Below are 24,966 nucleotides of genomic sequence, written 5' to 3'. Positions count from 1 at the left end.
GGAAGTCTTGCTGTTGGAACGGATGCTCAGGGGGTGGGCAGGAGAGAGCAGAGTGTTCTCTCCAGGGGCTCTTACAGTCATGGTTTGGCTGCCCGATTCTGGATTTGTAAAGAATTATGGTTTGTGAGAGCCTGACGGTCCTGGTGCTGACCCGTGAAAGGCCAGATCTTGATGGTGACTGACACTCCTCTGAGTTCCCTCTCGGAAGCCCCCTTCTGCGGCAACACAGCCTAAAGGGATGACTCCTACGGGATGACTCACCTGCATATTTGGGTCTCTTTCTCTTCTCCTGTCAACTTTCCAGATCTCAGCTGGGGGCATTTTCCAATGTGCTGTGAATTTCCTGAGATCCAACCCCCTCCACAAGAGGAGAGCAGACCATGAGTGTGTGTATGGCAGCTCCCCCACCCCAAAATGCCAAACTTCCTTGTGCTAGCAGGATCCCAGGTGGGTACACATATTTAAAGAAAAGCCTCCAACATCTGTCAGTCCCAGACTAGGATTGTGGGTACGCAGAATATATCTGCTGAATTTTCAATTCAGTCAAGTTTCTATTTCCAGGGGGAAAAAAAAAGCTAAAACATTAGGTAGGGTTGGCCAATATGGATGTCTCTCTAATGCCCAAAGACAAGCAATAACTGGGTTGACTGTGCTTTGTTGTAAGACATAGTAAAAAAAAAAATTTGTGGATATAATCCCAGAAAGGATTAAAGGGGACTAGTAGGTTCCCTACTGAGGCAGCAACCTGGTGTGGACTGGGCCCTTTTCCTTCTTTAGGCTCGCAGGGGGACACTTGCTATTCCTCCTCTTCTGAGAGCTGTGATTTAAACTTGACCTAAAAAGTTTTCTAAAGCTGTAAAGTCAGACCACAAAGGAAAACTGCATTCTGCTGCCCTTTCCCTCAACCCACCACGGTCTTTGACTAAAGAGCTATCCCCTTTTGTTCTTTGAAAACATTCTGCTGTAGAAAGAGCGAATGTGTACCCTGGCCACCTAGAAGCCTCCTGTGTTTGTCTGAGTGTAGATGTGCTGAGTTGGGCCCCAGTACCAGGAACCAAGACCTAAGATACTTCAACCACCAGACCTCTTCTCCTCCCCTTTGGCACAGCAAGAAACCCAACTGGTTGCGTAAAGTATCGACAGGTCAAGTCGAACGGTATCGTGGCCATGGTTACCCCAATGTACTGCAGATGACTGCGGATACGTTGGGAGCAGAGCTTGTCTTGGACAGTCTGAGCCAGAAAAAAGACAAGATTTATAAAAGGAAAAGAGAGAGAGAGAGAGAGAGAGAGAGAGAGAGAGAATACTTGTTTTCCCACGTGTACTGGACGTGCTGATTGGTTTTGGTGTCGTGTTCTCATGTAAAGTGCTTAAGAGTTGGACAGAATACCTTTAGACATCGTAACTAACATAATCAAGACATGTTTACATTCCTACCAGGGCAGAGTATTGTGAACGCTTCCACTGAGATTGCAGAACTGCTGTGATATTTTTTTTTTTTGTCTAACACATCATGCCATCTGCACACATAATAAAATAATCCAGTAGTTGCCATGCTAAAATAGGACTTCTAGTGAAGGGCACAGACAGCTCCCATAAGGGAGCTTGAGTTATGCACAGTGATGAAAACTGGAAGCAATTTTCCAGCTAATGGTCTGCCAATGACCACTTGGAGCAAGTTGGCACTGTGTATTATGCACCTCATTTTAAAATCCACAGCAAACTAAGATTTTTCAAAGCCCATGATCTTGACTGAATGGGAGTTTTTTCAGTTAATCTGGTTAATCTGTCAGTGCTCCATGGAGATCTTCTGGCAGTGCCACGAGTTAGTCTTTCTGTGAGGAACAGGCCACGTTCATATCAACTGGCAGGACAGCAGCTTGGAAGGCTAACCACGTTTATGGAGAACCCTCGATTGAGGCTGTAAGAGGAAAAGGGAGAAACGCAGTGAGTCATTTCTTTATGTTCCCAGTTACTGGCATGTAGCAATTATCCTACTCAAACAAACTCTGACATCCTCAGGTCAAAGAGAGATCTTGAACAGAGATAATAGTTGCTCAACTCCAGGACAAATTTAGGGTGGTCTGTCTTCTTGGAATGTTCTTCCACCATTTGGCAGGACATGGAAGACATCTGTCTCAGGGACTGGCGAAGGTGCCTAGAAGGCAAGACAAAATCAGATCTCTGGAACAGGCCTTCGTCCCTCACTGGTCTGTGATTTGGGAAACCATTTTGCACATTATGGAGTTTCATGTATTTACCTGATTGGGAACGGGATCAGATTGGGAGTGGAATAAAAACATTTGTGTGTGCATGTGCATGTGAGGCGGGGTGATAATAGTGGTTTTCTTTATCAGGCAGCTTTCCTGGGATAAAACTTAGAAGGAAACGTTGGAAGCAGTATGGCTGGAGCTCCTGAGTTTGCTAGTTGAAAAGTGAGACTGGCTGAGCAGCAGGTCAGGGACAGAGAAGGTCATCAAAGTCTGACCAGAGATTGAACGACCTGTATGGCAACCTCGCATTTGACTTTGGTGCAGATATATCTTCCTGGGTTTTGCAACTCTTTACTTTATAAATTTCCTATCATTTTATCTGAGTCCTCCACATAGTTCCTTATACACAGGTGCTTATTTATTGATATGGGAGTGCCACTGAATGTTTTGTTAGAAACATACCAACATCAGCTTTATTTAATACACAAAACTCTTGGGCAATGGGAGAGAAACAAAGCCAAGAGCTCTTGATGTTAAAAAAAGAAAAAAAAAAACTACTGAGGCTTTTCAAGAGAACGTACAATTTATAAGCAAATGTTTGATTAAAACTTGCTATTTTTGAGAAAATGCAAACACAAAAGTAAGGTACTATTTAAGCGTACTAAATATAAAATAGTAATGCTACTGGTAAGGTTATAATGAAAGTAGAATACTAATATATTGCTGATGGCATTGCAAATTGGAAAAATAATGTCAATTTATTTAGAAACTATTAAAAATTCACATTCTTTGAGTCACAGTTCCCATTCAAGAAGTGTATCCTAAGGAAATAATCTAAAAATTGAGAGAAACTATATGCACAGATATATAACCTAAAGGTTATTTGTAATAGTGGAAAAATTGGAAAATGAGTCTCCCATTGTTGAAAATGTAGGTTAAGTAAATGACAGTGCATTAACAAGATGGATGCCTGTGTGACTACCAAAGTAATAATTATGATGATTATGTAGCTATGTGGTCAACAGTTACGATACACTACAGTGCAAAGCTTACACACATGCGTAGAAAAGAACTCTAAGTGAGATGATGAAGATGCTAGGATTTTTATTATTGTTGCCTTAAATATATTGCAAAACCACAAAAGTTAGGTTCACAAGAATGCAGATGTGACCAAGGAGCACTGACTAGCCTAAGCATCCATACTAATAATAATACGACCTCCAAAATAACTACTTTGCAGTTCCATTAAGAGATAACACTCTAGTCATACTGAAGTGGGAATAGAAACCAAGATGAATATGAACCTTCTATCCAGGTCGGCCTGCAAGGGAACAGTGCAGCCTAGAAGTTCCACACGGATTTCTGGGAACCAGACACAGTATAGCATCCTTTTGGGATTTTTGCTAAAATCAGCTCTAGAGTAGAGAACCCAGAAATGGACCCTCAACTCTATGGTCAACTAATCTTTGCCAAAGCAAGAAAAAATATCCAATGGAAAAAAGACAGTCTCTTCAACAAATAGTGGTGGGAAAATTGGGGAGTGACATGCAGAAGAATGAAACTGGACCATCTTCTTATACCATACACAAAAATAAACTCAAAATGGTTGAAAGACCTAAATGTGAGACAAGACACCATCAAAGACCCTAGAGGAGAACACGGATAGCAACCTCTTTGACCTTGGCTGCAGCAACTTCTTGCTAGACAAGTCTTCAAAAGTAAGGGAAACAAAAGCAAAAATGAACTATTGGGATTTCTTCAAGATACAAAGTTTTGCACAACAAAGGAAACAGTCAACAAAACTAAAAGACAACCTACAGAATGGGAGAAAATATTTGCAAATGCCTTATCAGATAAAGGGCTAGTATCCAAAATCCATAAAGAATTTATCAAACTCAACACCCAAAGAACAAATAATCCAGTCAAGAAATGGGCGGAAGACATGAACAGACATTTCTCCAAAGAAGACATACAAACGGCCAACAGACACATGAAAAAATGTTCAATATCACTCAGCATCAGGGAAATACAAATCAAAACCACAATAAGATACCACCTTATACTGGCAGAATGGATAAAATTAGTAACTGAGGAAACAACAGATGCTGGCGAGGATGTGGATAAAGGGGAACCCTCTTACACTGTTGGGGGAAATGCAAACTGGTACAGCTACTCTGGAAAACAGTGTGGAGGTTCCTAAAAAAAAAAAATAGAGCTACCCTATGACCTAGCAATTTCCCCACAAGGTATTTACCCAAAGGATACAAACATTAGGATTCAAAGGGGCACCTACACCTCCGTGTTTATAGCAATGTCCACAATAGCCAAACTATGGAAAGAGCCCAAGATGTCTACCAACAGAAGATGTGGTATATAAATACACAATGAAATATTACTCAGCCATCAAAAAGAATGATGTCTTGCCATTTGCAAAGATGTGGATGGAAACAGAGAGTATTATGTTGAGTGAAATAAGTCAGAGAAAGACAAATATCATATGATTTCACTCATATGTGGAATTTAAAAACAAAACAGATGAACATAGGGGAAGGGATGGAAAAATAAAATAAGACAAAATCAAAGAGGAAGACAAACCACAGGAGACTCTTAACTCTAGGAAACAAACTGAGGGTTGCTGGAGGGGAGGCAGGTGGGGGGATGGGGTAACTGGGTGACGGGCATTAAGTAAGGCAAGTAATGTAATGAGCACTGGGTATTATTTGCAACTGATGAATCACTAAACTCTACCTCTGAAACTAATTTAAAGAAATCAGCTCTGGTAAAATGTGTAACTTTAGAAAATTATTTTTAAGAGTAACCATAAAATAACATTTAGAAGTGAATTACTGATAATAGGGAACCTAATTAATTATATTGGATCTCTATATTGGATCCTGAATCAGGAGTTGATAACTAGGTTATCATAGTTGTTGCTTTTCTAAATAACCACGTTTTTCACATGAACCTGTAATAGCCTTTAGAAAGCGGATGTGTCTAGTTTTAGGCTCTAATAACCTTACACGAACATAAGATGAGCCCATTGTATTTCAAAGCTCTTTCAACTGTGGTTCCCCTGTGCACTTCTTAGGATAGGTAGGAATAGTCCCATTTTATGGATAAAGAAATTAAGGCCCAGAGGTATTACTCACCAAGGTCATACAGCTTGTGGACTGTACTCAGTACCCAAGTACTGTACTCAGTCTTAGGTATTTCCCATTCTAGTGACATGCAGGAATGACTGGGACACATATATCAAGTATAAATATTCAGAACCTTTCCCATTCTCCTCTCTCCTAAGTAGGTTTCTGTGTTTATCCACAACCATAAGCCCACTCAGCACAATAAAGGGCCTTGCTGGGCACAGAAGAAAATTGAAGACTTAAATTTATATGACAAAGTCAGAGATGATAGGAAGAACAGAGGGCTACTCCTCTAAGGCGTGGACACACACAGTAGTAGAAGCCGCTGAGAAACAAAGTGGGAGTTTTGGGAGTGACACAGGGGACTCAAAGTGAGGGCTGCCCTGTGAGTCAGGCCTTCGGAAAAGGGATGGCCAAGGAGAAGAGTGTGCTATGGCGTCATGCCCCCTTGACCATCTTTCCATGGAATCAGTATTCAGTGCTCCTTTTTTTTTTTTTTAAATTTCTTTTCAGCGTAATAGTATTCATTGTTTTTGCACCACACCCAATGCTCCATGCAATCCGTGCCCTCTCTAATACCCACCACCTGGTTCCTCCAACCTCCCACCCCCGCCCCTTCAAAACCCTCAGATTGTTTTTCAGAGTCCATAGTCTCTCATGGTTCACCTCCCCTTCTAATTTCCCTCAAATCCCTTCTCCTCTCTAACTCCCCTTGTCCTCCATGCTATTTGTTATGCTCCACAAATAAGTGAAACCATATGATAACTGACTCTCTCTGCTTGACTTATTTCACTCCGCATAATCTCTTCCAGTCCTGTCCATGTTGATACAAAAGTTGGGTATTCATCCTTTCTGATGGAGGCATAATATTCCATAGTGTCTATGGACCACATCTTCCTTATCCATTCGTCCGTTGAAGGGCATCTTGGTTCTTTCCACAGTTTGGCGACCGTGGCCATTGCTGCTATAAACATTGGGGTACAGATGGCCCTTCTTTTCACGACATCTGTATCTTTGGGGTAAATACCCAGTAGTGCAATTGCAGGGTCATAGGGAAGCTCTATTTTTAATTTCTTGAGGAATCTCCACACTGTTCTCCAAAGTGGCTGCACCAACTTGCATTCTCACCAACAGGGTAAGAGGGTTTCCCTTTGTCCACATCCCCTCCAACACATGTTGTTTCCCATCTTGCTAATTTTGGCCAATAGCACTCAATGTGGTTTTAATTTGAATCTCCCTGATGGCTAGTGATGATGAACACTTTTTCATGTGTCTGATAGCCATTTGTATGTCTTCATTGGGGAAGTGTCTGTTCATATCTTCTGCTCATTTTTTAATATGATTGTCTGTTTTGTGTGTGTTGAGAATTCAGTGCTCTTTGATGCTGTTGTGCTTCATTGTCTTTCATTTGAATGTGTCACCGCATTGAGTTGGGCTTTATGAGGCAGCAAGGGGCCTCTGTTGACTCAGGTTGTATGTGAAGGTGTTTGCCTAGGGTAAGGCTTGAGCCACTGTCTTCCTATCACAGAGGTACACAGGTAAGGGCTCTGCTGTCATCCCTTTGCTCAAGACTTCTTTGGTCTGCAACTGGAATGGTTCTTCAAGTATAGGGAAGCAACCTGAGGTCAACATGCAAATTGGCAGGTTGCATTTGATGGCTCTGGCTCTTTCAAGGGAGGAAGGGGTGAACTTTTTGGGTTCCATCCCCTGGGCTTTGGCCATCCCAGATTCCTTCCAGCTCCTCATATACATGGACTCGTTCACAGCCTTTGCTCAGCCTTTCCTCTTGGGTAGGGAGCCTTCTTTGCACACCCTCTAACACTAGTGAACACTTAGCCCTCCATTTTCCGAGACCACCTTACATGTTGCATTCTTTACCAAGCCATCTTTCCCCTAGATGTAGCTGACAGCAGCCCCCATCAGCCAGCATGGCATCTGAAACCAAACCCACCAGGAACACTTTACTGTATCCATCTCTCCTAAATTTTTTGAGGTTGGTGCCATGTCTTTTGAGCATGTGTCTTCCTAGGGCAAAGTAGCAGGTATACAGAAAGTGTTAAATGAATAGTGAAATTAATGAAGAAAGGAATGATGCTGGAGAAGACAAGTTTTTTTTTTTTCCCTTTTCATTCTTTCTGGCTTAAATCAATGCCTAATTTTATAGGACATTTCATCATGTAGCTCAGGTCTGCGTAATGGAGAGGGGGATCACTTCAGTTCCTTTCTTGCCACCTAAGGACTGAAGACACGTGTGCATGGCAGTGCCGGCTCTGTATGGCTCTGCAGCTAACACTTGGTAAAGGGCTCTTTATCAGATCTCTGCTTGGTGGGTCAACATGACGATTCCGGCATTCTGGGAACTAATCACCTCCTAATCCAGTGGCTCCAGAGTCTGGGATGAGCAGAGAAGCATTTAAGTCCAGTGATTAAGGGCATGGGCTCTGGAATCAGGCAGATCTGGGTTGACATCCCAGGCTCACCATTTACCAGCCATACTATGTTGAAAACATGAATTTGTCCAGCCCTCAGTTTCTTCACCTTTAAAATATTGATCGGAATCCCCACCTTTCTGGGTTGCTGGAATGATAACGGGGACTCACAGAAAAAACACTCTGCATGGTGTTTTGCCAATAGCAAATATCTGTTGAGTGATGGCTACTATTTATTATTATTATCACCACATTCCCCAAATTCCTTAGAGCAACAAGAAATACAAATAAGGCAATGTTCCAACGTCACAGCTGGGGGCCGGGAAAAAGAAACACCATGGAGGGTGGTGGGGGGAGGGGGGGGTAGTGTCAAGCCTTTGTACCCTTCAGGAGAAGGGTAACACTCTCCTCGCCTGCCAAGACCACAGTCAACGTTCCCTGGCTTCCACTCTCCCCTAAATGAGTGCAGACACTGACGGACAGTTCCATGATAAGGAGATTTAACATCAAAGGCGGGAAGGGGCCAGAGAGGCAACGGTCAGCCTGGCAGAGGATTCAAGAACAGACATGGTACTGAGTGTATCCAGCCCCACCTCTTCCCTACCCCAGCCGCCAAGAGGCTGGTGGGAAGAAAAGATGCAGTACACAGGCAGCCCTTACCTCTCCCGGGCTGAAGAAAAGCAGTAAGACCATTTCTTTCTTTCTTTTTTTTTTTTAAAGATTTTATTTATTTATTTGACAGAGAGAGAGATCACAAGTAGACAAAGAGGCAGGCAGAGAGGGAGAGAGGGAAGCAGGCTCCCTGATGAGCAAAGAGCCCGATGCGGGACTCGATCCCAGGACCCTGAGATCATGACCTGAGCCGAAGGCAGCGGCTTAACCCACTGAGCCACCCAGGCGCCCAGTAAGACCATTTCTTAAAGGAGTTGTTTAGTGTCTTCCGTTCAAAAGGAGGAGCCATAAAATAGGCAAACAAACAAATAAATAAAAGGGTCCTATCCTCTACCTGAAAGCGTCTTTTATGTGACTCAAGTTAGAGGACTTTGGGAGTGGACCTGAACTGCATTTTGATGTGTCAGGTGTGAGAGGCACATTCCAAAGTTGTGAGAGCCACAGCTGCGTTAGCAGGACTAACATTTGTTGAGCCGCTACAGTGGGCCAAATGAAAGTTCTACAGGCAGTCACTCTTGGCTCTTCACTACCATCTTTGAGGCCTGAATTATAAGATCTTCTTAATACACCTTAATACACCAAAAAATGAGGTCAGGTTCATTAACTCCTCACAGTCCTAACTCTAGAGGGTATAGGGCTGAGACTAGAACCTAGATCTGTTCTTACCACAACGCTTTCCTGACTCAATAAGAAAGCAAATTCCTTAACTCCCATTAGGAATGCCGGAGAGAAAGCAAGTAGCTGGGTGTGTGTAATGGAAGGCTCATCAAATGGGAAGCCTATACATAAAATGCCATAAATCAGAGTTTTGACCCAGAGAAAGCTCGTGCATCCCTATTTAACAGTCTGAAATCTTTCCCAGGTTTAAAGCAGTAATTCTCCACTGGGTGCCATCCCTCCTACACCCCAAGGGGACATCTGCACTGTCCAGAGACACTTCCGGTTGTCTCAACTAGGGGGTAACTACTGCATCTGGAGGGTAGAGGCCAGAGACCCTACTAAACCTCCTAGAATTGCGTTAGGACAGACCTCCCCGCACTAGCTCACCCCCATCAAAGACCTATCCAGCCCAACCTGCCAATAGTGCTGTGGCTGGTTTAGAGGATACAGGTCCTTGTTTATCTTCTCTTCCTGGTTGTGAGCCAAATATATCACTCCCAAAATAGGCCAAGATAAAACCAATGTAAGCGTGCCTGCTGTGTGCATAGGATGTAAGGCTGAGTTCAAACCTCACTCCTTCTACTCATCATTTGCTCACTTAATTTACTTTTATATTCAGTGTAATCAAAACCTCTAATACTAAAACATTTCTAACTTTTAGAACCCTTGCAGGTATACCATTATACGAATCAAGATTGGATCATTTAAACAGGTATGCTCAATTAATTAGTAAGCATGTAGGAGAGAAGTCAGGAGAGAAAAGGACAAAGAGGGATTTATGTGGCAATAAAGCTCAGTCCTGCTAAGGGTCCTTGTGCTGGTTTCATTGCCACTGCCTGCCCCCGTCCCCCCAACCCCCCACCCTCATAGTTTGGGGGGAGTGTTTGCCCCCTGAGAGTATGATTAAGAAATTAACTCTAACCCCCTGACTGCATGAAAATCGAGGTCCAAATCTTGGGCAAAATGAGTATCAGCCTGGCAGAGGACTTGGGTTATGGGTGAGAAAATAGATGATGCAGACAAACTAGCTTGTAACTTCTCATAAACCCTAGTAACCTGGAAACTACAGCGATGCTGTAGGTGTCAACTCCACGGGGCCACAGGGTGCCCTGATATCAGGTTAAACATTATTCTGGGTGTGTTCTGTTGAGGGTGTTCCAGGATGAGATTAACATCTGAATCAGTGGACTGAGTGCAGTAGATGGTGGTCCCCATCCAATCAGTGCAAGGCCTGAGGAGAACAAAGGCTGACTAAGGATTCCCCAGGAAGAAGAATGAGATCCTGCCGTTGGCAACAAAATGGATGGATCTAGAGAGGATGACACTGAGTGAATACGTCAGAGAAGGACAAATACCATGTGATCTCACTCATATGTGGAATTTAAGAAATGAAACAAATGCACAAAGAAAAAAGAGACAAACCAAAAAACAGACCCTAAACTAGAGAGCGGATAATTACCAGAGGGGGAGGGGTAATGGGTGAAATAGGTGAAGGGGATTAAGAGTGCACGTACCCTGCTGAGCACTGAGTCACGAGTCACGGATAGAACTGCTGAATCACTATACTGTACAACTAAAACTAATAGAACACTGTTAACTATACTGGATAAAAAAAAAAAAAGAAAGAAAAAGAAGAAGAAAAAAATTCTTAAAAAAATTTTAAAAAGCCAAGAAAGGAAGAATTCACTCTCTATGCCTGTCTTTCTGTCTTCGAGTTGAGACACTGGTCTTCTTACTTTGAACTCAAAGTCAGATGTGGACTATACCTTATACCATCAGCTTTCTTGGGTGTCCAGCTTGCAGATCTTGGGCCTTCTCAGCCTCCATAATTGTGTGAGCCAGTTCCTTATAACAACTCCTTTATCCATCCATCCATCCATCCATCCATCCATCTATCTGACATCTCTCTCTCCATGTGCACTTTCAAGATAGATTTGTCTATCTCTCAATAATTAGAGACATAGGTAGATACAGATAGACTGCTATTATCTGCTGTTGAAGAACCATGACCTCTTACGGGTTCTGCTTATCTGGAGAACACTAACACTGAGTCTGTAGACAACAATGCCCATAACAGTAAGCACCAAGGTTAACCGACTACTGACCACATGCTTAGCATCATGCTAACGACCTGCATCTACTATGTAGCAACTCGAGCAGGTAGATGCTGTGACCTCACTTCACAGATGGAGGAAGTTGGTGAACACACACTGTGCGTTAGGCCAGGCTATGACCCCTGATCTGGTTATGACATGTCAGAGCCTGTTGATTCTGGAAGTGCTAAGCAGGAAATGTGCAGTCCCCAGGCCCCAGGGGAACATTTTCAAGCAAGTATTTATAGCTAGATGGGGTAGCAAGGCCTTGGCCTCCATCCCCCCCACCCTCTAATGGCTCCAAATACTGGAAGAGGAGTCTTCCTGCAGCTGGCTTTGCAGTCCTCCTTGGCTTGGGCTGTCACCTCTCTCTGGGGTTTTAGAAGGCTGAGAGATGAAGCCAGCCACACACACACACACACACACACACACACAGATGAGTGAAAGAATGCACTTGTCTGCAAGCTGTCCCTCTCCTTTTCCTCAGCCAAGGAAAGAAAACAAAGACACTGTATTTGTTCCTTGACTGCTCTGCTACAAGTAAAGCTGCTCTTCTACCCTACACGGCTCAAAACCTAACAGAAGTCAACTCTGGTTCCTGCGGGTTAAACTGAGTCTCTGGATTCCAGGGTTTAGCCATGCTGGCATTTCGGCCACAGGATCTCAAACCTGCCTGCATCAGATTCATCTTAAGGAGCTTCTTAAAATCGTAATCTTGTCCAGCCTCTCCCCATTTCCACGGATTCAGAATGTCCAGGAGGAGGTCTACAGACCTCTATGTGATTCTCAGGAGGCCCGCTGGGAACAATTCCACAGAAGCACGCTGTCCTTTCCCCAGTACTTAAACAGCAGTTACTTGTCCTTCGGATAGAGAAAAGTGTGTAGACCAAGGGGAAATTTGGTTTACAGTCTTGTTTGGTTCATGTAATAAAATACCAACCATCGTGGCTAAAATCCAGGGCAGCGATCCAAACATCGGATTTTAGAATGGGACAAGACAAGAGCCGTGAGGCCTGAGCAAGCCATCCAGCCCACTCAAAGTCCCAGAACCTAGGCATGCTCCACTGTCCCAGTCTTCTTTCATCTGTACAGGTTGATTCATGCACCAAGCAAGCAAACAAGCAACATTCATTCCATTGAGTATTTATTAAAATGCCCAGCGTTGCCGGGGGTGCTTTGGGGCTCGTGGAGTTTCATATCTGTATCACTGTACGTATCATACTGTATTAGAATCACCTGATGATGTGTCTGTCTATAAACAAATGCTTGTCACACTTTATTCTTTTTTTTTAAAGATTCTATTTATTTATTTAACAGAGATCACAAGTAGGCAGAGAGAGAGGGAGAAGCAGGCTCCCTGCTGAGCAGAGAGCCCGATGTGGGGCTCGATCCCAGGACCCTGGGACCATGACCTGAGCCGAAGGCAGAGGCTTTAACCCACTGAGCCACCCAGGCGCCCCGTCACACTTTATTCTATGAAGAAATCCCCTAGAAAGCTTGGTAAGGCATAGATTTTGAGCCCCACATGGAAAGAATCCGATTCAGTCACTCTGGAGTGTGTCTATGAATGTGCATTTCTAACAAACTTGCAGGGACACTGATGTTGCTAGGACCACTTTCTAAGCACCCCTGCTCCTGACCCCAAGCTTCTTCAGCCAAAGAATATGTCTTCTTCTCCTTCTGCAGTGTGTGGAAGAAAGCCTAGAATATCAAAGGGGCTCCTGAAATGTTTGTTGAATAAACGTACTGTCTAAGCTACATGAGTAAGGTTAGTAGTTACTTAAAAGTAGGGGCAGAATTTGCTTGGGGGCCATAGTACTGTTCTCTAATGAGAGCTGGTTCAGGAGCTTCCGTGTAGGGGTACATGGGGGGGATCAGTCAGTTAAGCATCTGCCTGCAGCTCATGTCATGACCCCAGGGTCCTGGGATCCAGCCCCGTGTTGGGCTGCCTGCTTCTCCCTCTCCCTCTGCCCCTCCTCTTTCTTGTGCCCTCTCTCTCTCTCTCTGTCAAGTAAATAAGTAAAATCTTTAAAAAGAAAAAGAAATTTCAGTATATACATGCATCTGAACTCCACAAATTCTCTGTGATAACCCAGGACACCTGTAACTTCAGGCTCTCAGGGCATGATTTTCCCAGGAAAATGACAAAAACCTCACCCACTTTATGACCGTTTGGAACGAGAACTGCTGACAACAGCGGCTGCCATCTTGCACCACAGGGATCTGATTTGATGCTTTTCTGGGAAAAAAGTATCATCAGGCCAGATGCTCTCAGCAGGGACGTGTTTGTACAGCCAATAGTAGGAGGTAACCCAGTGATTCCATTCTTTGCACTGGACAGGGGTAAGCATTTCAAGTCATTAAATTCCAACAGCCACTGTAAAAGCCCGCAGAACCTTCCAGAAGAAAACTCTATCCATTGGCACAAACAACAATGAATGTCATGCGAGAGCATGAAAATATGCCTTGAGGTTCCATCCAAGTTGCCACTGACATTCCCCTCTATCTCCACAATGGCAGGAGCGGTTGGCAGATTATATTCTGAGGGACTGTCTCCTAATTTCTCCCATTGCTTCTGCTTCCCACCTCACTCCCAGAGGAGGATGTCAACTGAGTAAGTCAAGTTCTTTTTCCTTCCATTTTTTTTTTCTTTTTTAAGTTCATCTATATCTCTCTTTGTCTATTTAATCTTATTTTAATCTCAAAGGCTTCTCTGTGGAGCAATCCAGTAGTTTCTTCACTGGAAAAATGCTAAGATTCACATCTTCAGAAAAAACGTATTTAAAATAATTCTCCAGATCCTGTAGCTTTTACGAGAGACGAGAGAAGCACATTTCTAAAGGCGTATACAGGGATACTTAGTGCTTCTCCTTTTGCATGCCAAGTCTCAAGGGGGCAAAAGTGTCTTTTTGAATTAATGCCATACAAGCTAAATAAATATTAACATGTAGTGCTGATAATAATGATGGATTTTACCATACAGAGTCTTAGCATGGAAGGGTATTTTACAATAGTACTTCTCACATTTTAATGTGCATATGAGTCACCTGGGTATCTTGTTAAAATGCTGATCATGCAGGTCTAACAAGCTCTTGGGTGATACCGGTGCTGCTGGTCTGTGGACCACATTGTGAGCAGCAAACCATAGAGTTCTTAATCTACAGCAGCTCAGCCCAGCGGAGCTCTCCTCAAGGATGGCGATGTTCAGTGTCCGCTTTGTCCAATATGGTAGCCATCAGCCACATGTGGCTACTGAGCACTTGACATCCGGCTAGCGTCTAGAGGAAACTAATTTTACATTTTATTTCATTTAAATTCATTTACATTTAAATGATCACATGTGCCTGGTGGCTACTCTACTGGAAAGCAGCTTTGTAGCGTAGAAAACAGCCTGAGAAATGTAGTAAAAATTTCAGAAAGAAAAAAACCCCAAACTAAGAAACCAGGTGAAACCACAGATTCCCCTCACCCATACTGTAAATTTATTCTGATCCCCACCTCTCCTTCCCGCTTTCTGTTGCAAGGGCTCAGGGCTTCCCCTCTGTTCTCCATCATTTTCCCAGAATCGTTCTATAAACAAAATAGTGTAATTAGGAAAGACTTTATAAACATTCTGAAGTGTAGAGGATTATCTCGTTTACATAAACCCTTTTGAGTTGGCAAAACCAAGCAACGAGTCTTATAAGAAATCATTCTTTTGTTACAGGTCCTTTCAACTCGGGTACGCCTAGCAGGATTCTGAATATAGGCTCCCAGGTTATTTCTTTAAGTGTGTTTTGGACTTTTGGAACACAGGAGCATATGGAAACAGCCACGGAGTCTAGAAAAGTTCAAAAAGAAAATGAGCTCAGTTCAAGTTGAGTTCCCCCAGATGAGAAAATGTTGAGGGTGGGGGAACAGGAGGGCTTAGTTTTGTCTAAACTGATTTATCAGCTCTAAGCAGATTACAGCCTATATTATAGCTAACGAGGTTGGGGGATCTTCCCTGCGCTAGTGAGTACTAATTTCCACTGAGGAAAAAGTTATGAGGCTTGGATGTCTTAATGATAACAGATAATTTCTCTGTGTTGGCAGAGCTACAAAGTGCGTTGCTATGGAACTGCATGGATTGGGTTATTTCTTTTGTGTACACAGTTTCCACTTAAAGAATCCGCTTGGCATGAGTCGCAAACCTGCTCGGGGACCCTTGTGATTAATTGCTTGAACTGGCTGGTGGCCATCAGCAGGATCTTGCAATTGACCAGGTTCTACACAGAATTATGAAACTGGAGGTTTAATGGGATTTCAGGTAATGGAGCCCAGATGTCCAAGACTATGATGTTTGAAATTACATTTGCAAGGCTTCGGGGCTTAAACCTTACTTATTTCTTGCTTAGTACATTTTCCTGTTCCCATCTTAATGTCATCTCGGACCAGTCGAATGCTCAGGCCTTCATTATGGCGTACCGCGTCTAGAGAGGACATTCACCAATACGCACCTGCCACCGGCAGCCTCGAGAGACCTAACCTGCCTACCTTCGTGCCCCTGGGATTATCTTCCGGCCAAGGCTACGGTCATTAACACCCCTTCCACCACCTCGCCACTGCACAGCACTTAACTTCCAAGTTGCTTTCACACATTTAATTGCATTTTATTCTTTTAGGGTCTAGAAGCAATGGGCTGGGACTGGTATTATCATCTCCGTTTGGATGAGGAAACCAAGCAAGGTACACAGAAAAGAAGGAATAGTAATAGCTAACAGTCGTGGAACCCTTATGTGCCAAGATCTACTGTTCCCATGGCGTTTCTGGACCTCATTCCTTTAAGCTGTCTCATAGCTTTGAGACAGATAGGATTATCAGCTACACTTTGAAACCCAGAAAACTAAGGGCCCCGGCGTTTGGGTCACCCTAATAACTGATGCCAGGCTGGAAGCTGGCACTCTGGTTCCCAGTTCTGACACACAGCCACCTCCTTAAGGAAGTATTGGTGGCATCGCAGAGGAGACTAGAATCTGTTGTCGCTACTGCACCATTCATGTTCCATCAATCCCAAGAAAGAAGACAAACCCCAGGTGGATTTTTCTTAGGAGAAGCTGCCTAGACTCCCAGTCCCTGCTCTCCAGAGCAGTGCTGCTTCCAGAATGCTCGGAGGGAGGAGGGAGATCCTGTTCCATGACATCCCATTCGGAAACAGTGCTTGGCTTACTACTCTAGACCCTGCAATCATGCTTCAGCTTGTCCTTCCAGCCTTATCCACTCTGCATTCCAGACACAGGAACTGATGGCCTTTGTCCTGCGCTGCCTGTCCTTTGTTTGTAGGGTCCTTCCTTCCTTCCTCATCCTCCTGCTCAAATTCTCCCCTTCCTGCAAGGCCAGCTCACAGGCCACTTTAGGAAGGCTTCACATATTCTCACAAAGCCTATCTCTCTCTGTTGGGAACCTCCGTATGACTTTGCTGAATGAATGGATGAACAAATGGGAAAAACAAAGTCACTTCTTGACCGCTGTTCCTGGCCCAATATGCAACATCGCAGATATAGGCACACAGGTAAACCACTGCCATATAATGTCCTCTATGCTGCCACAGAAGGCAAGATTCCAGGGGAGCAGAAAGAAGGGGAGTGCTCCATGCTGCTTGCAGATGTGGCCGGAAAGTCTGCCCAAGCCTCATCTCCCCTCATAGTTAGGGAAACTTCACGTTCACAGGGCTCGTATTCTGCCCATCTGTGTACAGTGCCTTCAGCACAGTCTTGAACCTGAGCAAATATAAAACAAATGCTAGGACTGTAGTAGAAGTGATGGGGTTTCTGTCACGATGGTGGGGGGCATAGCCTTACCACCTCCCCTCTTTCCAGTGGAAGTGCAGAAGAGGGAGGTAGGCCTTTGTGGATGCCCGCACACACCTCACAGGGGTGCTGGCCCGGAGGGAGGGAGAGAGGGTCAGCGAGCAGCAGTGGCCCAAACCATGGTGCCCTTTAGTAAGGGGTCAAAGGATGTTTAACGTACTGCCTGAACACCAGAGTTTGGGCATGTCTTCCCGAAACCAACTCCTGTCTTCAAATGTCAAACAAATAGTTCTTGTTTTAAGTTTTTCTCATTTTAGAGCAGTTCCTCTCATTACTTAGCATTTAAAATTCTATGTACAAATTAGCTATTTTTATTACTCACTCCTCTCAGCAGGAATGTGAGGGAATCCTGGGCACTAGCCCAGCCCCATGAAAGCCCTCTCTCTAGAGAGTTCAAGTCTGGTTTTGAGGAACTGCAAACAGCATTTCATCCATATTCTGGAAGTTTGTTGGAGACAGGAGGTGGGATGGCTGTCATGGCCCAACATGCCTATCTTTCCAGAATCACCAACCTGCGTCGCTCAACAATTTGAAGGAGTCAGTGTAGAATAATAAAAATAATGGTTTCTTCCACTTGCTAGTTTTGAGACGGGTCATGTTACTGAACCTCGCCAAGCCACAGCTTTGGTGACCGAACCAAGCCACAGCTGCTTCGTCTGGAAAAGAAGAGAATTCGTGTATTTCTCACCCATAAGAGGAGTGAACAACAACAACAAAAAAAGACATTTTTTTTAGAACTATTACTTTTCATTGAATACAAGATACATTTTTTTAAAGATTTATTTGAGAGAGAGAGTGCACACAAGTCAGCGAGTGTGCTTGCAGGCATGTGAGGGGAGGGGCAGAGGAAGAGAATCCCCAAGCAGATGGCCCACTGAGCCCAGTATGGGACTCTATCTCATAACCCATGAGACCATGACTGGAGCCTATACCAAGAGTTGGATGCCCAATGAACTAAGCGATCCACGTGCCCCAAGATGCAATTATTTTTAAAGCTTATTTATTTTTTTAGTAATCTCTAGCCCAATGTGGAGCTCAAACTCATGACTCCAGGATCAAGAGTCACATGCTTTACTAACGGAGCCAGCCAGGGACCCCAAAAGAAACAATTTTTTAAAAGATTTTATTTATTTGTTGGGGGGGAGAGAGAATAAGCAGGGGGAGCAGCAGGCAGAGGGAGAAGGAGGCTCTCCCCTGAGCAAGGAGACCAATGTGGGACTCGATCCCAGGACCCTGAGATCAGGACCTGAGCCAAAGGCAGACTCTTAGCCCACTGAGCCACTCATGTGTCCCAAGATACAATTTTTAACATACCACTAAAAAGGACAAAAGAACCCACCCCCTGCTTATTAAATTATGACATATGATTTTTGATAGTCCTAGACAAGGAACAAGATTAGCCTTTTGCTGTTTTGAAATTCTTTCATTTATTCTGAAGAACCCGGTAATTTCTCTGCTTTCCGTGTATTATAGGCAATCCTTCTGCACGCATTCCAGTAATAAAACACAATGTGCTTTCATCTACTTGTGATACGCTCTGATCTGAGATGGTAGTGAGAGCTCACCATTGCTGCTTTTCAGAAATATATGAAATCGAGGCCATTTTTCTGATGTCAAACATTTGCCTCCCTAATGGTATCCTATTTCAATGAAGTTCAGCCTACAAGATAAATTTTCGCTTCAGTGCCAAATTGTAGTGTAATATTTCTAAAGACATTTAAATTGCAATTAAACTCAACAGGTGAAGTACTAACAGTATATATAACTTGAGTGAGTGATGAAAATGTGAACAATCAGAGCCAAATTCATGCATGTACGATTGCCATTTGACCTATGATGATTATACGACTGCCGAGATTGTAAAATGTACAATTCAGAAATGTTGAGATGTGAAAAAGTGCATTTCAGAATCAGTGAAACATGGTAAATGAAAGAGCATATGGGTCTCGCACCCAGTAGATGCCCAACAAATCTCAGATTCCTTTCCTTTTAAATAAAGAAGGAGAATGCGGTGAATCTCAAAGGTTCAAGGAGGCTGGACCTCATTTTTTTTTTTTTTTTTTTGCAAAAAAATTAGATACTGGATTTAAATCTGACTCCTGCTAGATACAATTTATATTCCAGAAATAAAATCATGAAGGATTTATATAGAAATCAAAGTATTTTTCCAAACACGATGGCTGCAAATTTTTTGTTGCATCCCCTCTCTCCCTACTTCCTACTGAGAGGTGGGGTCTTTTGTCCTACTCCCATGAATCTCGGCCAGGCTTACAGCTGCTTTGTCCAACAGAATAGGACAGAAATGGCATTGGGCCAGTTAGGTGTAGTATTTAGGAGGACTGGAAACTTTTCTCCTCCTCCTTAAGACCTGTATGTAAGTCAAGGAGCTACATGGAGAGGCCCACGAGGAGGAGAACTGAGGCTCTTCGCGGACGCTCCAGCTGGGCGACCAGCCGACTGCTTGGACTAACTTGCCAGCCAACTGAGTGCGCCATCTTTGATGCGGATCTTCCAGCCCCAGCTGGGAGCATGTGGGGGAAAACAGGAGGTCCCTGCCATGCCTTGCCCAATGTGCAAAATCATAGCCAAATGATGACTATTGAGTTTTGAGCCTCTCAAATATGGAACAGTTTGTTAGATAGCAACAGATAATTGAAATTCACTACCTTGTTAATTTTCACAGATGCTCTGAGCAAGATCTATTCTAGAACCTCAAAGAGTAGGATGTGGAAGTGGAACTCGATCTTCTGATCCTTGGTCAGAGGCCTTGCATGATTATTCTGCACAATGGAGTTAATTAGGGGTTAAATAGGGCTCTTACTATCTTACTCCTTAGCTCTCATCTGACTATATGATGAGAGCCAAATGGTCTAGGCCAATTCTGGTGGGTTCAGGAAAGAAATAGAGAACACTCAATGGGGTGCCTGGGTGGCTCAGTCATTAAGCGTCTGCCTTCGGCTCAGGTCATGATCCCAGGGTCCTGGGATTGAGCCCCACATCAGGCTCCCTGAGGAGCAGGAAGCCTGCTTCTCCCTCTCCCACTCCCCCTGCTTGTGTTCCCTCTCTCACTGTCTCTTTCTCTCTCTGTTAAATAAATAAATAAATTCTTTTTTTTTTTTTAAAGATTTTATTTATTTATTTGAAAGAGAGGCAGTGAGAGAGAGCATGAGCGAGGAGAAGGTCAGAGGGAGAAGCAGACTTCCCGCGGAGCTGGGAGCCCGATGTGGGACTCGATCCCGGGACTCCGGGATCATGACCTGAGCCGAAAGCAGTCGTCCAACCAACTGAGCCACCCAGGCGTCCCAATTAATAAATTCTTAAAAAAAACCAAAACACTCAAGAGTGGAAAACTTTCAGTCTTTTAATCTCTATCTTTCTCTCTCTCTCTTTCTCACACACACACACACACACACACACACACACACACACACACACAATCTTAAAGCTTAGCTGGAATTTGAAAGTGGACATTATGAATTAGATGCAAATGTGCTTGTGGCACTCCCAAGCTCTTTGACACATGTGGTAGTGACCTCAAAGAACTATTGTTGTTAGCGGAAACAAGCTAGAGTCTCAGGGGGTTCGTTCCTATCGGTCACAGATTGTTCAGAATGGAATCCCAAGTAGACACAGATTACCTCGTGGACAGACTAAAACACAGGGAGTGGAATCCGTCACGTCCTTATGACAGAAAGGCTCCACCTAGGGAGAGAAGTCTGGTTGACCCCAATGTCACTTTAGACAGGAACGGAGTATATTTCACACTATTGTGCCCTTTCAATGCCAGGATGTCACGATCTTCTGCTTCCACATCCAGCAGCCCGTGTGGGGAGGCTATGGCTTCCACAGCCCATGAGAGCTCATGGGAAGAGTGTGTGCCCCTGGTGGCGACAGCTATGGCTTACCAGGCCACGCTGTCAAGTGTTTCATCTTGCAGTGCGACGTTCAACGAAAGGGGCTTAAGAAGACGAATCTTCTTTGTGTCAGAGAAACCCTGAGTATCACTGAAGCAGGAAGCCATTCAACAGGCGTCTCTGCAGGATGCTATCTACCATGGGTCTGCATGTGAGAAACTGGGTGTTTAATTTATTCTGGAAATCAAGAGGGGAAGGGAACATGCACTTCGCGCTGAATTCAATACACATAGCTATTGCTTGTCTTTGCTTTCAAGCTAGAGCACTTCCGAAATTGTAATTCTTCCTCATGGCTTGCGCTGATGGCAAAGCTCCCATTTCTTAACGACTTCAGTGGCGTAGGAGACAGCCCCTTGTGGCGCGTGGACGTCATAGAGAGGAGTGGCAAGTGCAGGCGAGCAACGGCCGGAGGTAGAGCCAGAGGCTGTAGGGGACCACTACTCAGAGGAGAGGTTCAACAAGGGGGTTGCATGGTTGCATGGTTGCATGCAAGGAGAATTTACCTGAAGCATTTAAACAATTCTGCAGAAAAACGATCGAGCTAGAAGAATCGAACTTCTCTACCCAGGAACAATTTTGTTTTGCAAGCCAAGTTACAGCCAAACTCCTCTATTTCAGACGTTAAGCTCTGGCAATGTTAATAATCTAAAACAGGAGCTGGCAAACTGTAGCACCTATACAAGGCAAAGCCAGCCTCCTCCCTGTTTTTGTAAATAAAGTTTTATGGCGACCCAGCCACACCCACTCACGTACGTTTCGTCTATGATGGCTCTCCAGTTGCAATGGGAGAGCGGAGTGGTTGTTCCTGAGATCATATGACTCACAAAGCCTAAAATATTTACTGTGTAGTTCTTCATACAAGTAACTAACACACTAAACTGACCTGCACAATGAGAGATTTTAAAAAACACATTTAGATACTTGAAAGAGTGAATTTTGATAATCTGGAAAACTTCCAAGTATTGGAGTGTATTCTAACTGTTTCTTGATAAAGTATCAGGCACACATGAACGTGGTGTGAGACTTCAGGACCCCACTGCTAAGGCTCCCGTGCACTGCATGTAAATATCCCTTCAATACCCACATCCCTGCGTTGGTTTGTCCTTTCTAGTTCCTGGCCTCAGAGTTCCTCTCCGGCCCCTGCAGTAGTTTCCTATCTGGTTTCTAACTGTTTAATCTTCTACGCTAATCTCTTCAAAACACTCTCATCCCTTGAGTCTCCCCAGGAAAACTACCCATCTTGTTTACCAGCACATACCAAACAAATCTATCCACTATGGGCAAGAGATTGTGCTAGATTCTGAAGGAGATTCAGAGCTGGGATAAGGGAATTTTTGTTCCTAAAGTGCTGAAAATCTAAGGAAGGAAGCACAATCTATTTATAGAAGAATAATTTATAGAATAAGGTATTAAATGATGCAAAAAAAGGTTTATTGGATTTCATATAAGGAAGTGTTGGCTGCTCTGTGGATTAGTCGTGGAGAAGGTGGAGTTAGAGAGGAAAGGTACTCTAGGAGACAAGTGATACCTGACTCTGTTCAAAGCCACCTGTATTCCTCGTTTGAAGCTCTCTGTAGTCACTACCCATTCAACCCACCTTCCTCAACATCCCTCACAAGTAACCTCTCCCCTGAAGACCTTGGTGCTTTCTGGACTCTGATATTTGGGCATGCTATTCCTAATGCCTAGAAAAGCTTTCTGTCCCCTCGAGCTTATCCCAACTCGACCTATTACTTGAGGGCCAAGCTTCCATCTGGGGGGCCATTCCAGCACACGGTCCCCTGCGGTCGTACTGTGCATGCCTAGCACATAGTTCACATCAAACATGGCTCACAGTCCACGTTCTGCAACACCAGAGCTCAAGACAAGTGCACCAATGACAGGCTTGGATGTTAAATTGCCCTGAGAGCCTAAATGCTTTTTCTCAGGTCTCGATTACTCCATAGTGAATCAGTAATAAACAGTCCACAGCCTGCCATGGGTCTGCAACCCACAGTAAATAGCACTGCTCTAGTCTAACACTGTCTCTTCATCTTGTAAGTCATCATAGCATCTATTACCCATTTTAGAGGCTAAAAACTGGTGGTACATAGGCCAAATGTGAATTAATTGCCAACATGTAAAAACTGGATTTATATGTCCTTGAAAAATTGGCAGTTGTGACCTTATTGTCCTATATTCTCAAATGACAGTCACTGGCTAGAGCTCAGCAGACGTCTCCTTAGATATGGCATGAACTCCCCAGTTCTCCCCAGTTCCCATCACACCTCCTAGAATTCTTGAGACAGCTCACCTCTCTCTTTTTTGTGCTCACCCGAGCCCCATAGGCATTTGTGTTGGACACATTGTGCATTCTGTGTTGCGCCTTCTGCCACTTTAATTATATTTTCACATATTCTAATTGCTTGCTGTGTGTGTGTATTGTGTTCCCACCTAGATGCAAAGTCCTGGAGGGCGGAGACTGTGCTCTGTACTTCTTCTCAATCTCTCTCAAGAAATAGCATGGTGTTATTCACACCAACAAGAGCTTAATACATTTTTTTTTTTAAAAAAGAGTTTATTTGAGAGAGAGAGTGAGTGAGAGTGAGTGAGCAAGTGAGAAGGTCAGCATGAGTGGGAGGGGAGGGGCAGAGGGAGATGGAGAGGGAGATGCGGAGCAGGAAGCCTCATGGGGCTCCATCCCAGGATCCTGAAATCATGACCCGATCCAAAGTCAGACGCTTAACCGAATGAGCCACCCGGCGTCCGTCCTCGGCTCAGGTCATGATCTCAGGGTCCTAGGATTGAGCCCCGCATCACATGCTGAGCAGGGAGCCTGCTTCTCCCTCTGTTGCTCCCCTGGCTTGTGCGCTCTCTCTCGCTGTCAAATAAATACATATAATCTTAAAAAAAAATAAAACCTTTAAATAAAAATAACCAAATGAACAAATGATCGGTATTGTTTAAAGTACAAATCCTATGTCAAGCACACACAGTAATTTTGCCAGTACTCTCTGGTGGGTTAGAGGCAGCTACAAATTCCCTGACACTCCCTCCCAGTGACAGATGGGGGTCTCTTTCCCCTCCCCTCGAATCTAAGTTGGCCTCTGACTGCCAGTTCTAGGACTAGCCTGAAAAAGGATGGGCAGCTTCTACGTGGTCTCTTGAGAAGTCTGACTCCTTGGTAGAAGAGACAGTGTTGAGCAACCTTGAGATTCTGTGGAAAGGGGGAGGGCCCAGCGGAGCCAAGTTGTTCAGCCATTCCTGCCAAGGCACCAGGAAGAGCGAGGAAAGCTGTTATGGGCCAGCCCGGCCACCAGCAGAATACCACATAGACACCAGAATCAAGGCCATGTGAAGTTGAAGAGCTGCCTACCTGAGCCCTGAGCCAGTCCCTGACACTCAAAACTGCGAGATACAATAAAGTGGTTATTGTATTAAGCTACTAAGTTGTGGATGCAAACAGAGATGGATACACGACACAGTGATGGATATGCGACACAGCTACACAGCAATGGATATATGACACAGGGATGGATACACAACACAAGGATGGATACATGAAACAGAATTTAGCCCGAGTTTCCACGGTTTACCAGACTAGCATCCTTATTACCAACATTCAAGTCTTTACATATCTTTGGAAAGTTACAACATTCCAATGAAAATGATAATGCCTGTCTGGTGTTCTAGGTAAGTGGTTGAAGCTGCTCAAGGAGGGAAGGGCTGACCTTGGAGTTTTGCCGATGAGAGAATCAGTGTCCCCTGGCACGCACGTGGGTGCGAGTGAGTACTTGCTGATGTATAATTCCACTGTCATAGCCTTCAGTAATGGAAAGATAAGTCATATCTTGGTCTCTAGAGCAATTGTGCTGCGCTATTCTTTTTTTTAATTTTATTTTCTAAGTTATGAAGATATCTATCCATGATTTTGATCCACACAAATAATCTGGCCATAATTCTATATTTTATGACTTTGTTTCTGTGACTGTGAGGTTGTGGAATAAAACTTTTATAGTCTTTAGGAAATGGTTCATT

At 44.0% G+C, this 24,966-nt stretch overlaps 1 protein-coding gene across 1 annotated transcript in view; it reads right to left on the bottom strand.

Annotated features, from left to right (window-relative positions):
- Positions 1-1,285: 1,285 nt before the first annotated feature.
- LOC111146786 (sterile alpha motif domain containing 12) overlaps positions 1,286-24,966 on the bottom strand; it is a 384,040-nt gene continuing 360,359 nt past the window's right edge. Inside the window, exon 5 of the mRNA XM_022502468.1 lies at positions 1,286-1,921. Coding sequence (XP_022358176.1) covers positions 1,899-1,921 — 23 coding nt within the window. The 3' untranslated portion in view covers positions 1,286-1,898. The remainder of the gene's footprint in view (positions 1,922-24,966) is intronic.

Source organism: Enhydra lutris, unplaced genomic scaffold (assembly GCF_002288905.1).
Source record: "Enhydra lutris kenyoni isolate GAN:26980312 unplaced genomic scaffold, ASM228890v2 scaffoldscaffold14, whole genome shotgun sequence".
NCBI classification, from domain to species: Eukaryota; Metazoa; Chordata; class Mammalia; order Carnivora; family Mustelidae; genus Enhydra; species Enhydra lutris.
The sequence above is the reverse complement of the archived record's forward strand: the minus strand, read 5'-3'. Positions and strand labels throughout refer to the sequence as shown.